This window comes from Tachysurus vachellii, chromosome 3, assembly GCF_030014155.1.
Source record: "Tachysurus vachellii isolate PV-2020 chromosome 3, HZAU_Pvac_v1, whole genome shotgun sequence".
NCBI classification, from domain to species: domain Eukaryota; kingdom Metazoa; phylum Chordata; class Actinopteri; order Siluriformes; family Bagridae; genus Tachysurus; species Tachysurus vachellii.
In genome coordinates this window covers 23,725,770-23,741,221 of record NC_083462.1, presented here as the reverse complement: position 1 = coordinate 23,741,221, position 15,452 = coordinate 23,725,770, and the positions used below count along the sequence as shown (strand labels likewise).

General features: G+C 37.8%; 1 protein-coding gene across 1 annotated transcript in view; it reads left to right on the top strand.

The window, feature by feature from the left end:
• mdga2a (MAM domain containing glycosylphosphatidylinositol anchor 2a) overlaps positions 1 to 15,452 on the top strand; it is a 190,406-nt gene that overhangs the window by 119,788 nt on the left and 55,166 nt on the right. The window contains exons 7-8 of the mRNA XM_060866341.1: positions 5,739 to 6,068; positions 14,578 to 14,871. Of these exons, the coding sequence (XP_060722324.1) occupies positions 5,739 to 6,068; positions 14,578 to 14,871 (624 nt within the window). The remainder of the gene's footprint in view (positions 1 to 5,738; positions 6,069 to 14,577; positions 14,872 to 15,452) is intronic.

Genomic DNA, 15,452 nt, shown 5'->3' with positions numbered 1-15,452 from the left:
TTTATATTAGACCTAATTTTATTTTAGTCTCCAGAAAATAATTCATTTGTTATAAATATAAAAAATGTCCCAAAAGTTTCTTTCCACCAGCAGAACGGAACGCCAGTGTACTGGTAAAAAGGGTTTAAATGCAGTCTGAAACTAAAAAACATATGTACTTATAACAGATGTTCAAAATGTATTATAATGATATTCTCATTTTATTTTTTTTTTTTTTTTTTTTTTTTTTTTTTTTTAATTTCACTTACAGTTTCCTACATTAGCCACAATGCTATGTTTATTGATAGTGGTACCTCATTCCATCTCTATCGCACACTCTACTTTAGTCCTTTCATGATTGTTGTCAGTTGCCAGAATCAATAAGAAAAAAAGAAGAAAACTATACTGTATATATAGAATATAAGAAAAATATATAATAGAATAGAATTTTAATAAAACAACAATAAGAACTTGCGTTTTCAATACAGCTGGGAAAAAGGGAAGAAAGTAATTCGAAAAATATAAAAATGTATAAAATGTATATATGAAAGGGGGGCACCACGGTGGCTCAGTGGTTAGCACGTTTGTCTCACACCTCCAGGGTTGGGGGTTCGATTCCCGCCTCCGCCTTGTGTGTGTGGAGTTTGCATGTTCTCCCCGTGCCTCGGGGGTTTCCTCCGGGTACTCCGGTTTCCTCCCCTGGTCCAAAGACATGCATGGTAGGTTGATTGGCATCTCTGGAAAAATTGTCCCTAGTGTGTGATTGCGTGAGTGAATGAGAGTGTGTGTGTGCCCTGCGATGGGTTGGCACTCCGTCCAGGGTGTATCCTGCCTTGATGCCCGATGATGCCTGAGATAGGATAAGCGGCAGAAGATGAATGAATGAATGAATAAATGTATATATGAATGTAACTCAGCACTCCTGTGTTATGTACTGTAGCTGACTTGCACTGTGGAAATTTAATGCCAGAGTTTGCTCTTCTACTATACTGGTCTTCCTCATTAACTGGACATTTTATGTTACTAGAAAATGGCAAGGGAGAAAAGAAGCTCTGACTCCTTTTTAGGAGCTAAACAATGAAACTTTACTGTTATCTCTAATGATTTTCTTCTGTTGAATGTCACAGTAGTAACAAACCTCGTAATGTGAGTGTGGCAGAAAAAAAATCACCAACCAGCAAATTAACATCAGAACTGATAATTACATCAAAAACATTTGATGTATATATATATATATATATATATATATATATATATATATATATATATATATATATATATATATATATATATATTCTGATTTTGTGATGGTCACAGACTAAGAATAACATCAGTGTTAACATTTGCTTACGTGGGTTAAAAATTGAAGGTTAAAAATTGATTTCAGTATAAACTCATTAATATTGAAAACATTTCAAAGCTTTCTGAGTTTGTGCTTAAAAAAAATGCAAAGCCAGTGTATCATCTTGACAGCAACAACATACAGTATGAATGTACTAAATAGAAAAGAGCTGTTTTTCACTGTATTCATGGAAATTTAATGAGATACGATGACTCCATGTTTGCAAAGATGGATGGCGTTACACTTCTCTGTTACCTTATAGATTCAGGCCTGTACTTGCCCTTTGCTGTCTTGCTTCTTGAAGTTTGTCACTACTTGAGCAACAGTAAATCCCCTGTGTATTTGTGTTAACACTAGAGACTGTGGATTCATCAATCTTGCACTAAATTTCAGGATTAGAGATGATACTGCCCTGAAACAAACACTGGATCCAAATCAGGAAGTATTAGTTATGTTTGGTTTTGATTGAGAATCCTTCTATAAGCAAAGGCATACTTTAACTTGTCCTAATCCAGGATTTCATTAGACTTTATTATTCTTTAACATAATTTAGCCAGAGCAGCTTGCACATAGTTGGCTTGCTTGTTAAGAGTATTTCAGCATAGGATTAGTGTTAAGTATGTTCCAGACCCCGACCACAGTCATTTGTGGTTAATTAGTTTAAGCAGAGTGTGATCTCCTTCCAAAAAAAATGTGTTTACACAAGCTTTGTTTAAAGCTACTTGGGATCAGAGGTGCAAACATGTAGAAAATATCTAGTATGAATCAAATTCCACTAGTAATATTAAGTCAGATTTTAAAAGAAAAAACTTTTTGTTTCATAAGTTTGAGACTTCTGAGTTTTTTTCAGCTGTCTTTGCTGTTGCGTTCTCTTTAGCTGTATTGAATTTGAGCACACGTTCCCCAACCACAAGGTGACTTGCTGTGGTCAGTGACACTGCAGGTGTTAAATGAAACTATTTTCTTGATCCTGTATTTTGCTCATCTAAGTTTATCTATTAAGGGTAATGCACAAAACAGACAAACTCAGACAATTCCTTTTGTTATTAGGTTATATGCACAGAGAGCTTTTTGTATGTCAGAGTGCAAATGTGTGTTCTAAATGGAATGGTGTAATTCTGCTAGAGATGGTCCTATGCATCCATCAAACTCGTACCATTTATCCATCCATCCATCCATCCATCCATCCATCCATCCATCCATCCATTCATCCATCCATCCATCCATCCATTCATCCCTTTTCTGTATTTCCTTGGGGCACAATGTTGGAGGCACCCTGGGTGGGGTGCAACTGTACTCAATCCGCCATGCCATCAACAATGGTGGAGTCTTGACAATCGTCCAGTCTTGTGCTTTGATCAGAGTCTCTGGTTATATGCTGAATTGGTCTGGATGTGATGTGTTTCAGTGAATCTAACCAAGTACTCAAAAAACACTAGCAGAACTTTCCTACCGTGCCAGTCATATGCATTTATGTGAAAAAATGACCTAAATTTACATCTCATCAAGAAAGGGACGAATTTTCATAGATATTCATAGATCTTTTTTTTCCCATATACTCTCTTTTTCTAGCAAACTGATGAAAAAAGTTTTAACAATGAAAGCGAATTTTTACAGGTGATTAAACACAGAAGCACTGCAATCTCTGCTTCAAGTTCAAAGCAGATGTCTCATCTATTCAGAGTCTGTGGAGCTCAAAGTCAAAAGTGGTAATGTTAAATGGCAGTGCCAGACAAGAACAAATCATTCTAAGCTTACGTGGACCTTCACAAATTTAAGTTGAATATTCCTGGTTTTTCTTGTTTTGCACATTTTTATTCATTTTTTCATTTTCAGTGACTGCTATATCTCAGGTTTTTCTGGGCTGTGGTAGATCCAGAGTTTCTTCTGGGAACACTGAGATGGGAATAATGTCAGGATGGGATGCCAGTCTATAGCAGGACACCAGACACACTCATTTACATACATTTAGAGTAGTCAATAAAACAACATACTGTACATGTTTTACATGTTGTACATGAAGCCTTGTGGGATGTGGTAACATGGTGGTTAATATATTGGACTACTGATCAGATGGTTGTGAGTTTGAATCCCAGGGCCACCAAGCTGTCACTCCTGGGCCCCTGAGCAAGGCCCTTAACCCTCAATTGCTCAGCAGTATATATGAGATAAATGTAAGTCGAGAGCACGGTGGCTTAGTGGTTAGCATGTTCACCTCACACCTCCAGGGTTGGGGGTTCGATTCCCGCCTCCGCCTTGTGTGTGTGGAGTTTGCATGTTCTCCCCGTGCCTCGGGGGTTTCCTCCGGGTACTCCGGTTTCCTCCCCCGGTCCAAAGACATGCATGGTAGGTTGATTGGCATCTCTGGAAAATTGTCCGTAGTGTGTGATTGCGTGAGTGAATGAGAGTGTGTGTGTGCCCTGTGATGGGTTGGCACTCCGTCCAGGGTGTATCCTGCCTTGATGCCCGATGACGCCTGAGATTACAGGCTCCCCGTGACCCGAGGTAGTTCGGATAAGCGATAGAAAATGAATGAATGAATGTAAGGATAATGGTGTCTGACAAATGCCGTTAATATAAACAGTAGTATAGTTCTTCCTAGTCTAGAAGAACTCCCTCCTACCTCAACACTCTCCATAAGGTTTATGTTCTCTTCTGCAACCTGCAATCAGTTAACTTAGCACTTGCTAAGCAAAGCATGAGATCCCTTTGCAGGGGCATCAAACTGACTGTCTCTCAGTGGTGGAATGAGCTTCTAACCTCAATCCAGACAGCAGAATCTATCAATATCTTTAAAAATGGGGTTAAAGACCCACCTATTCTGTGAACACTTAACTAACTATCCTCTAATAATCTACACTTACGCTAGCTCAGCTCTGTGCACTTTGCTCCTCTACATTCAATTAAAATCTTGTATTGTAGAACTACTTGTATTGTCCACTGCTTGACATTCCCCTTTGCTCGTAATGTACTTCCCCATTTGTTAAGCGCTTCGGATAAAAAGCCCCTGTTAAATGAAGGTACCAGAGGAAACATAATGAAAACATGCACAATAACTCCACATACAGTACTGTAGGCAGTCAATTGAGCTCAGGAGCAAACTAGGGACCCTGAGACAGCGGTACTACCTTCTACACCAGCGTGCCAGCATCTTGTACATTTCACATTCAAAATTTACCATGGCATACAGCAAGTGTGTGGAAAACCTTATTGCATATCTTCAGCACCGTGTCCTTGCCTTTGTGAATACCATTCTAGCACAGTAACCTTCAAGTGAACATTTGAACATTAAAGTTGAACATTTATTTAATATAAAATTCTTTGAAAGCACGTTTTTGTGCTTGTTCTACTTGCACCAGTTTTGCAGCAATTTTCAAAATTAATATGGTTTATCTGAACATACAAAAGACAATAATCTCAGCATCATATCACTATAATGTATCTATTAATTCAGAGTGGAATTAATCTGATTGCACAATCCTGGTTGGTTCTGAAAAGATTATTTTTTTTTGCTCTCTTCCTGCTACAGCCAACAACACAACTGACAAGGGTCTCAAATTCCTTTTATTTAATTTGAAAAAGGTCATTGTCACTCATTGTATTAAGGTTCATTGACATCGTTTTGTGTCATGGGACCAGGGTGGAAATTAATTACTCACACAAATTGAAGTCTACTGTAGGGACATGTCAACATTATTACAACATGAATTAGAGAGCAGATCTGTTTTCAGGATGGAATCGATTTGAAACAAAGGCATTAGATCTCCTCATTACATTAGATTGAGCATTTGAGTTGTCATTCGCTTCTGTTGTGCTTTGCTTTTTTAATTTCCTCTCTTTGACGCCTCGTTTTTATGTTCACTTTTCCTCTTTTTCACTCCTTCTTGTTTCTACCTGATAATGCCAGAGGAGAGCAGATGAAAAGATTCAGAGGTTCTGATTGTTCTTTTGTTTGCGTGTTAAATGGCAAGCACACAATCCAAGCTACACAAACATCCTGCATAGGAAATTAATTTAGATTGGTATCTGAATGTATCTGTATTGATTAATATCTGTAGATTAGCATGAATTCAAAACAAACCCACAAATCTCAAAATCAGTTTGAAATAGTTCATGTGTTTGTGATGTGTTGTTTACTTTTGGTTGGATCCGTAATCCAATTTTTTTTTTTTTTTAATGAAGTACATATTCATGTGCTAATTGGCACAGATAGTCCCAGAATAGTCAAATACTTTGGCAGTAAATGTACAAAGTCTTTAAACTGGAGATTCTTGCCACCACCTGCAATTCAAGAAACCCTGTGGTGTTGAGACATGTAGTTTGTAAAGCGTTTAAGCTCAAAATAAAAAGAAAACAGATATTACCCAGGAGACTCTTTCACATGCTAATTACTGTTTACTTTCTGTTTTCTTTCCAGCGCTGAAAAAGGGCCGCTTTTGGATCACGCCTGACCCGTACCACAATGACGATAACATCCAGATCGGCCGTGAAGTGAAGATCTCGTGCCAGGTTGAGGCGACACCCCCTGAGGAGTTGCAGTTCAGCTGGCTGAAGAACGGCCGAGCTCTGCGCAGCTCTGAGCGCATGGTCATTACCCAGACTGACCCTGACATCTCCCCAGGAACCACCAACCTGGACATCATCGATCTGAAGTTCACTGACTTTGGCACCTACACCTGTGTGGCGTCGCTCAGAGGCGGGGGCATCCCCGAGATCAGCATCGACGTCAACATCTCTTCCACCACTGGTGAGCCTCACATACACACACATGCTGGCTTGAGCTGCTGGATCACCACCCACACGTTTAGTACTGCACTTCACATGTCAGAGTAATTAACGTCTCCAGGCTGTAAGGGATAACTGCTGTGCCAATATGTGCTAAGTTCTCTGAGAGCACTTCGCTTAGTCCTTTGCTGTACTCTGGTATGACAGAAAATTTTTCCATACATTTTCATATACATTCACTGCATTTTTAACATCCTGATATTTTCAGTGTGAACATTTGTGTACTTTTTTAAGTTTTATCCATTTATGCAGTGCACCATTAAGGAAGTGTATTGAGATGGAGGAAGTGGAAGAAAGAAAGACAGGAGAAATAAGCTTCTTCCTCTAATTAGCTCTCCTTAAAGCCATCAATAAGCTTCCATCTATAAGTACTGTATCTCCGTTCATTATTGATAAGCTAATCTTGGAATAGTGCGAGGTGAACCAGATCAATAGCCAGGCTAAGGAAGCGTTACCTGACCTACAAGAATCCCACCAGAAAGCCAGAATTTCATCACCCATCTTCAGCTGGTTGTCTGTCTGCTTCAGTTCAGTGAATTGTTACAGCTGGTTTGTAGGGATTTAACTTTTTCTCGTTTTCAAAAATATAAAAAAATCTTAAAAGAATATCCAGAGTCCAGGAAAAGTTTAGAGAAAGGGCTTCTCAAGGGTTCTTTGGATGTTTCCTTGGGATCTAGATATCTAAATGGCTTTAACTTGAAGTACTTTCTGAAAGAAAAATTCTCTGTTGTTGAATTCTACAAAGAAACAAACTGAAGAACCTGTTGGTGTGGGGCAGTGACTTGGTGCTTACACACCTCTGGGGTTCAATTCCTGCTTTATTCCTGTGTAAAATAATGATATTAGAAACCTTACTTACATGAAGCCACCTAATCAAATATTATTAGTTTTTAAGAAAGGCATTCAGCTGCCATATGTAGTATTAATAATCACCCATCCTAAAGCCTAGATAGTTATATTCTCACAAAAAATGTGAACTGATGGTTTACAACTGTTCAGAAATGCACAAGGATACACGAGTCTCTTGTTCATTACCAGCTATCTGCTTGCTGAAGCAAATCCACATCACCATATTTGATGCCATATTTACACCAGCAGTGTCTTGACCTTCTAGCATAATTGCGTAACAGAAAGAGTGTAATCCTTTGATAATCCCCCATTCGCTAAAACTACACTATTAACCACAGCTGCCATGTTTGTGTTCCTGTTATCATTTAAATAGTTACAGACTGTGTGTTTGGATACGTGAGAGGGATTTAAACACAGTCCCGAACACAATTCTACATGCAATATTATATGCTGGCAAGCTTAAAAAATAAATAGAATCACAGGGGTTTTTGCAATACAATATAGCTGTGAAGATGAACGTGAGGTGTTTTCTGTGACACGATGGAGTTATGGTGTTACAGGAAAATGTGTAACAGCTGCGTGGAAACATAAGTGAAACTCTTATTACTTATGATAAAGCATCAGTAAACACTTCTTCCCTCACCAGCCTATTTTTCTTCTCCTGCTTATATGTAACGGAATAAAAATATACAGCTTTTCATGTTAGCGATAAACTGGGATATGCGAAAATATTTAAGAAATATTTAACACAATACACAATAAATAAGCATAAGGAAAGGTCAGTGTATACAATTTATATTGGAATCATCAGGCAGCATCCAGGACATTTAAACATAAAACTACAAATAACAAACATAACAAATTTTCATTAAGAGTTTAAAGATGAAGAATTAAGATTAAATAATCAGATTATGTTGTCAAATACATACACAAGATTGCACATAAGTGTAATGCGTTGATTATTGAAAGGTATAATGAAATTATATAATTATGATAGAATTTTCTACACTCTAAAATCTTTAAGTATATATATGCTTCGTTTCTGTTAAGATGCTTATTTGTTTGTTCTCGGTTTATCATGGGTGAGCCAAGGACAGTATTAACTGTTAGTCTATGTGTTTTTACCCTGCAGCCTGTTTCGGATAAACCATTTTGCGTTGGATGTTGGATTTCTGAAGCGGCGCAACTGAAGGGCCAAGTAGAGTCTTAATAAAAGCATTTGTCAGCGATTAAGCAGCAGGTCTGCCAGGGTTTCATGCTGTGGAAATGTTTGCAGTGAGATTGAGCCCAGGATAATCAGTGTTTGAACACATCCTAACGACGCTAGTCCATGCCTGCTCATAAGTGGTAAGGAAAGACAGAGGCTGAGTGGTGATGTTGGAAATTAGTTGAAAATTGTTTATGGTTAAGATGTGTGTCTGTCATTTTTCCGTAATGTACTGTTTACATATATTTCAATAGAAATATATGTTAATATATTGCACAAATTCTATCAACACATTTTTTGAAAATATATGCAAATATATTTCCTATGCATATGGGAGTGAATCCAATTTCAATTTGAACAGTATGATTTATTCATGAAAAGTATCCAAACAAGTAGTGAGGATTTTCCCCCTTGAGTAGCAGAATGGTAAAAAAGAGTGATGAAACCCATGGAAAGGGAGAGTTGGCTCAATTTTTATAGAATGGAGTAAAATGTAATCAATCTTCATTCTACTCTCTGGCTTTAATGAAGCTGTAGAGAGCAGACTGCATGTTTCTTCTGGCCACCAGGCAATTAATCTTTGCGTGAGTCTGTATATTTAAACATGCAGCCCTTAGGAAGGATCAGGAAAGACATTGAGGCTGTCCGAGATCGTGCTCCGTTTATATGTTCAATCAACATGATGGTTCCGTCGTTCTTTAGAGTGAATACAAAATCCATCAGAGTCGTAATCAAAGCCATTAAGCTGAAGGTCTTTGGGTTTTGTTTCCATTTATCTGCAAGTAGAAAGTAGTTACAAAGGACTTGTCACAGGTGAGACAGAAAAGTGGCAAGGCTAAGTAATCTTTTTGTTTCATTTTAAAAATGAATTTAAATAAATAGGGTCGGTTTGAGCATGTTACAGGATTTCTCATGCCTTATGATTGTAATTATATCCTAATTCAGCCTCATAAAAATCAATATAACCAGAATGATAATATTAATAATAAAAAAAGCATACATACACTCACCGGCCACTTTATTAGGTACACCTTACTAGTACCGGTGTGGTCTTCTTCTGCTGTAGCCCATCCACCTCAAGGTTCGACGTGTTGTGTGTTCAGAGATGCTCTTCTGCATACCTTGGTTGTAACGAGTGGTTATTTGAGTTACTGTTGCCTTTCTATCAGCTCGAACCAGTCTGGCCATTCTCCTCTGACCTCTGGCATCAACAAGACATTTGCGCCCACAGAACTGCCGCTCACTGGATATTTTCTCTTTTTCGGACCATTCTCTGTAAACCATAGAGATGGTTGTGCGTGAAAATCCCAGTAGATCAGCAGTTTCTGAAATACTCAGACCAGCCCGTCTGGCACCAACAACTATGCCATGTTCAATTAAATCACCTTTCTTCCCCATTATGACACTCGTACACTCTACATGCCTAAATGCATTAAGTTGCTGCCATGTGATTGGCTGATTAGAAATTTGCGTTAACGTGCAGTTGGACAGGTGTACCTAATAAAGTGGCCGGTGAGTGTGTGTTGTAACAAAAGCTTATGAATTCACATTATTTATTTATTTGTTTGTTTGTTTATTTATTTATTCATTCATTCATTCATTCATTCATCTTCTACCGCTTATCCGAACTACCTCGGGTCACGGGGAGCCTGTGCCTATCTCAGGCGTCATCGGGCATCAAGGCAGGATACACCCTGGACGGAGTTATTTATTTATTATTTGTATGAATTAATGTATTTATTTATTTACTTTCATGAATAACATTCTATCTAATTATTTTTAGTTTTACCAAATAGAATACTTGTAGCAGAAACCTGCTAACTGAGAAACTGTTATGTCTTACTGGTCTGACACACACCAGCAGCAGCAGCAGCAGCAGCACATTAACAGATAACCCATGCAGGAAATGTGATGAGTTATACATTTAGTCCTCAGTGTTTTTTGGAAATTTGAAAACTTGAATTGACAAAATTATAAGCACTGGATTATTCTTTTAAACTCCTACCAGTGAATGAGAAACTGAACCTACGATTATTTTGTAATTATTTTCTGCAGTCTGTAGTCATGTTCAGCACACATGAATCGAAAAGGGCTTTGGCTCAATTCATATTGCGATGATATCATATGAGAATTTGTCCAAATCTCTGGAAACCTGGTGTCGTTTTAGAAAATTGAAAGTTTTTCCATATATTGGGAGTTTGATATTGCGTTCATTTTTGCAACAGCAAAATCATGAAATCCTGCAGGTTCTTAACAGTATACTGTACTACAGTAAACGTGTCTTTATTTCTAGTGCATTAACATGACTCCAGTGTCTGAGGTGAAGTCTTCAGTAACTAATGCTAGTCTGCATCAAAAGCCAGCTCAACATTACTACATGGTAGATTTTTAGCTTTTAAATATGTCTTCAATAACACCTAAGTTCAATAAAGTTAATAATTTAATAACAAAATCCAAGTCAGTAGTTAAACAATCTGTTTGCTTTTTTTAAACCTAATAATTTAAACAACGTTCTTATCTCAGTTTATCCACCATTTTCTCTCCTGACACACAAAAAAAACACGAATCTGTCCACACTGGTCTTTTTTTATATCAGTATTAGGGGGAAAGTCCACTACAAACCATAATCTTATTTTTAATGGAAACTTTAGCCCTTTAAAGGAAGTACAGGAAGAAAGGAACGCCAAAGTACTGAAGAGAAATTGCTGTACCCTTTTTAAATGACTGTCTGGAACATAGCTGGCTATTGTGCTATTCAGCAACATGACAGAACTCTGATTTTTACCCATTACACCCTCTTTCTCAATGTTAGGCAGTAAGTTCAGGGAACTGCATCACTAGGTTTTCTTGGAATAAAGTGCTGTAGGGTGAAGCCTGGTCCTGATCAAGCAGTCCAATTAGCTAGGGAAGGGAGCTGCTGCTGTACTCGCTCTGTTCTGTGCAGTTCAGCTAGGACATGGTTATGAAGATGTCTGTGTGTTCTAGCATTGCTTCTTGGAAAAGTCATTCTCGTTTTAGTATGCTGTTTTATCAATTCCTCTAAGCTGGCTTTCTGCTTTGTAGATTTCACTCACAACTTCTTTTCACTGTTGCTGTAATGCTGCGTATTCCTGTGCTTCTTACTGATTGCTTTGAATCCTGAGCACATGTTTGGAAGCTCTAACTAAGAGATAAATTAGCAAGGAAATTATAAACAAAGTCTAAATGATTTTTTTTAAGTCTTATAAATTGAGGCTAACTTCTTTCGACACAGAGTTTCTGTTTCCCCGAAACACTTCTTAAAAGAGGAAGTTGTTGTGTTACTAGCATTTTAGACCTCAAATTCATGCTATATCTTATAATTGAACCATCAGTTGTGTTCTATTCTTGTGTCCCATAGCATCCTATTTATTCAGAGTCTCTGGCTAGCAGGCAACCCAGATAGAATTAAAAAAAAAAAGGAAAGAAAAGTACAATCTGTTCCAACGCAAACAGGTTGGTGAGTGATAAAGCTGTTTAAGGCTTTGCTGAGTTCATGAAATTCTGAAGGCATGATATTAGAAGAAGATCAATAGGAATATACGGTTTATCAATTTTTCTTCTGCTTTATACATTTTCCTCTAGGCTGTCTGCATTTTTTTTATTGCTCTCTCTCTCTCTCTCTCTCTCTCTCTCTCTCTCTCTCTCTCTCTCTCTTCAGTATTTGCTTATTGCAGCTTTGTGCAGGTAAAGATTTTTAATAAGGTATATTTTTCAGATAGAAACCTGATGCCCTTTACAGTGCGTCCCTGAGTTTACCCTCATCCAAGATTAAAATGGGAAGCAGGAGGTGTGCATATATTAACCCAAACGGTTACACTGAGAACGAATGTCTCAGCCGGCAGCTTTTATTTACTGACACAATTCAAATTCTTCCACTTTCCACCCCACTGGTAGCCTGTCAAGGGTTGCAGCTCTTTCTAAACAATGTTTGTAAGAAAGGTTTGTCGCTCTGCATTGTCATTTAAAAACAGGCTCACATACATCCAAGCTTGCATTTTAGTGGAAAGACTCATTATCATAAAAACGTACAAAGACACAATGTACAGCTTATAGTGCAAAGACCTACACACGTACAGTACACGCATGTAGAGAGACAGATACTGCCAGGCGGTGTTGCTATGGCAATGAGCAAATGATGTCATTCCACTTATTTCAAAGGCCTATGTCAGGTTTATTTATTTAATTGTCTTTGTCACAGCGTTCCTTGGCTGGTCTGAATCCAAACCGCTTGGCTCTGCTTGTCAGAGAAGCTGAAAGCTGAGTGATGTTTTATGCTTTTAAACAATTTGTATCTTGCAAACTGCTTCCGGTTGGAAGAACTTCACGTTTTAGAAATGTGGTTAGTTTCCAGTCACATCCAAGAAAGATAAGCAGTTCTGTTGTATGACTGTGTGACTTTGTAAGAAATTCTTGTCTCTGAGCTCTGCTTTGTAGCCTTAGCCAAGGACAGATCACGAATGAATCATCGGAATACAACTTTATCCAGGGCATAACGGATAAACAGAGCAAAGCTAAACAAGTGATAAGAAACTGGAAACTCATTTGGTTGTAATAAGAGGGCATGAAGAGCACCAGTGGTGTAGGGTTTATGCTGGCTAAAAGAAGAAATGCAGTTATATGTTACTGTATTTTCTCTCAGGTACTATTTCAGCAGCCTTCTCTACAGTGATGATGGTTCCTTCGGGCTTCTCGTAATAGCTGTTATGGAGCAGGATTTCATTACTGTGGGCCAGAGAGAGCAGCCGCTAGCCCAAACAGCCCTAATTGCTAGCCGGTGTTGATGCATTTACAGCCTTTTGGTAGAAAAGGTGGCCAGTGCTTAATGGCCTAGTGCTGAGCTTAGGTCAGGCCGTTCTCCATTAGTGTAACAGCTGTACATTGCAGCTTGTTTTCAGGACATTGCTAATAAATTGGAATAGCCATCATTAAACAGTTCTATGTTGTTCTCCTCCACTTTTTAAATCTAGTATGTAAAGGAACAAAGAATAATTATATTCACAAAAATACAGCATATGTAACAATGCCTCATGCTAATTTTCGATCATTTCACAGATATTCTCTTCTTGTTTTGCAAGACTTGCAGGATAATGGAGAAGTAGAGAGTGTCCAGTCCTTCAGATTTGAGTGAGAGCTATTTGAGAACAATACAAAAGGAACTGAAGAAAAGATCTTAAAATGTGACAGCTCTTTATCAGTAAAGTTACCCATTTACCCCATTTACATACCACTTGAAAAATCTGCAAAGTAAGAAATAAACAGATCAAAAATTATCTTTTGTTTTTATTTAGTAATTGTTCTAAATCTAAAGATAATCATTTTTAGTTTTAGTTTCAATAATTATTATTTTGTTTAAATATCTTATTTTTTTCATTTATTTCTGCCCCTCAGAAGCTACAAGATATTTACATGTTTCCCAGAAGACATTAATAATAATTTACACTGATTATCCTTTTCAAAAGTTTACACCCCCTACATCTTAATGTATCATGTTTCCTTCCTGAGCATCAGTGAATGTTTGCAACTTATATAATAGTTGCGGACTGTTGTAAAGGGGATAAATATGCTGAACAACAATGTGCAGGAGTTGGGCAATGTTTCTGAAGAACAGCTGGCTGGCTAACTGCTCAGGGCAAACAAGGAACTTATGAAGAACTATCATAAAACATAAAACACTCGCTGGTCATCCAGGTAACAAGACACAGTATTAAATATCAGGGATATGGAAACTGGTTTGTTTGTGTAAATTCAGTTCTTTTCAGTATTGTTTTGTAGACATCTGTTATGAAATTGCTTATTTCTCATTATTAACATTTTTTTTCTGACCCTTGTATTTTTCCTCACCTATATGTTGTATTTTTTTATTAGCAATATCACTTAACCAATTCAGCAGACATACATTTTAATTTCTTTTTAATCTTCTGTCACCTGTTTGTCTCTGGAAGTAGCCTGAGATTAGCTTTAGTCTTTTGCTTTTGCTTCATGATCCAACACACCAATACAGCTTTAAACAGCATGTTTGTTCCTGAATCATTAAATGGTAAATGAAACATTATTTAAATGCTTATTAAATCTTACATAGGAGTTTCTGCTTTTGTGAAATGATCAGTTTTACTTTGTCCAAATGCCACTTCATGTTAATGATGTTAACTTATGTTAATCAATGACAGATATTTTTGTTATTATTATATTGTTCAGATTGTTGTGGTTTATGTCATTTTGCATTCATCTGCTCAAGGCGTTAAATCGTACACATTTTTGAACGTAAATTTTACACTAGTGCATTGCTGAGTCTTGCACAAAAAAACAGCCACACATCAGCTAAAGACTATTATGTACACCCTGTCTGCTTTCTCAAGCCCTGTATCAGTCCATCCTGTCTGGTTCTCTTCCTTAGTTCCTCCCAATTTGACCGTGCCAAGGGGCAAGTCCCCACTGGTGGTGCGGGAAGGTGAGACAGTGGAGCTGGAATGCCTTGTTTCAGGAAAGCCCAAGCCCATCATCCTGTGGTCACGGGCTGATAAAGAGGTGCCGATGCCAGACGGAAGCATGCAGATGGAAAGCTACGATGGTGTGCTGCGCATCATCAACGTGTCTCGTGAGATGAGTGGCTCCTACCGCTGTCAGACCAGCCAATATAACGGCTTCAACGTCAAACCTCGGGAAGCCTTGGTGGAGCTCATAGTGCAGTGTAAGTGCCCTGACTTCATTGTATTTCATTTGAAGGAAATTAATTATGACAAAACAGCACTGTTGAATTGTGGAGTCTAATTGGCTTGAAGGTGTTGATTAATGTTCTGTAAGTGTCCTGTCTCTGACAGAAGTGCTGGATGTAATTTAAATCATAGGTTTATATTAATGAGCTTGTTCTAGTATATTCACATGTATAATAACAAACTCATTCACAGGGTCTTAAACAGTGGATGATTTGCATAATGTATGTGTTCAGGTCTTCATCAGTGAACATATGAAGACTTTGGCAGGAAGTAATTAGTGTTAAGTCTGTTATGAACTTAGAAATTGCCCTGACATATTAGTTCTGCAGGTTTCTTGGTTGCACAATTCAACTAGACTATAAACCGTTGTAAAAAGTATATTATTTGCAGTTACATTATTTACTGTCCAGTGTCACCAAAATGAGGATGAGGTTTCATTATGAGTCTGGTTCCTCTCCTGGTTTCTATATGGTTTCTTCCTCATATTATCTCATGGTGTTTGTCCTTGCCACCATCGCCACTGGCTTGCTTATTAGGCACAAATTTTCGAAATAAA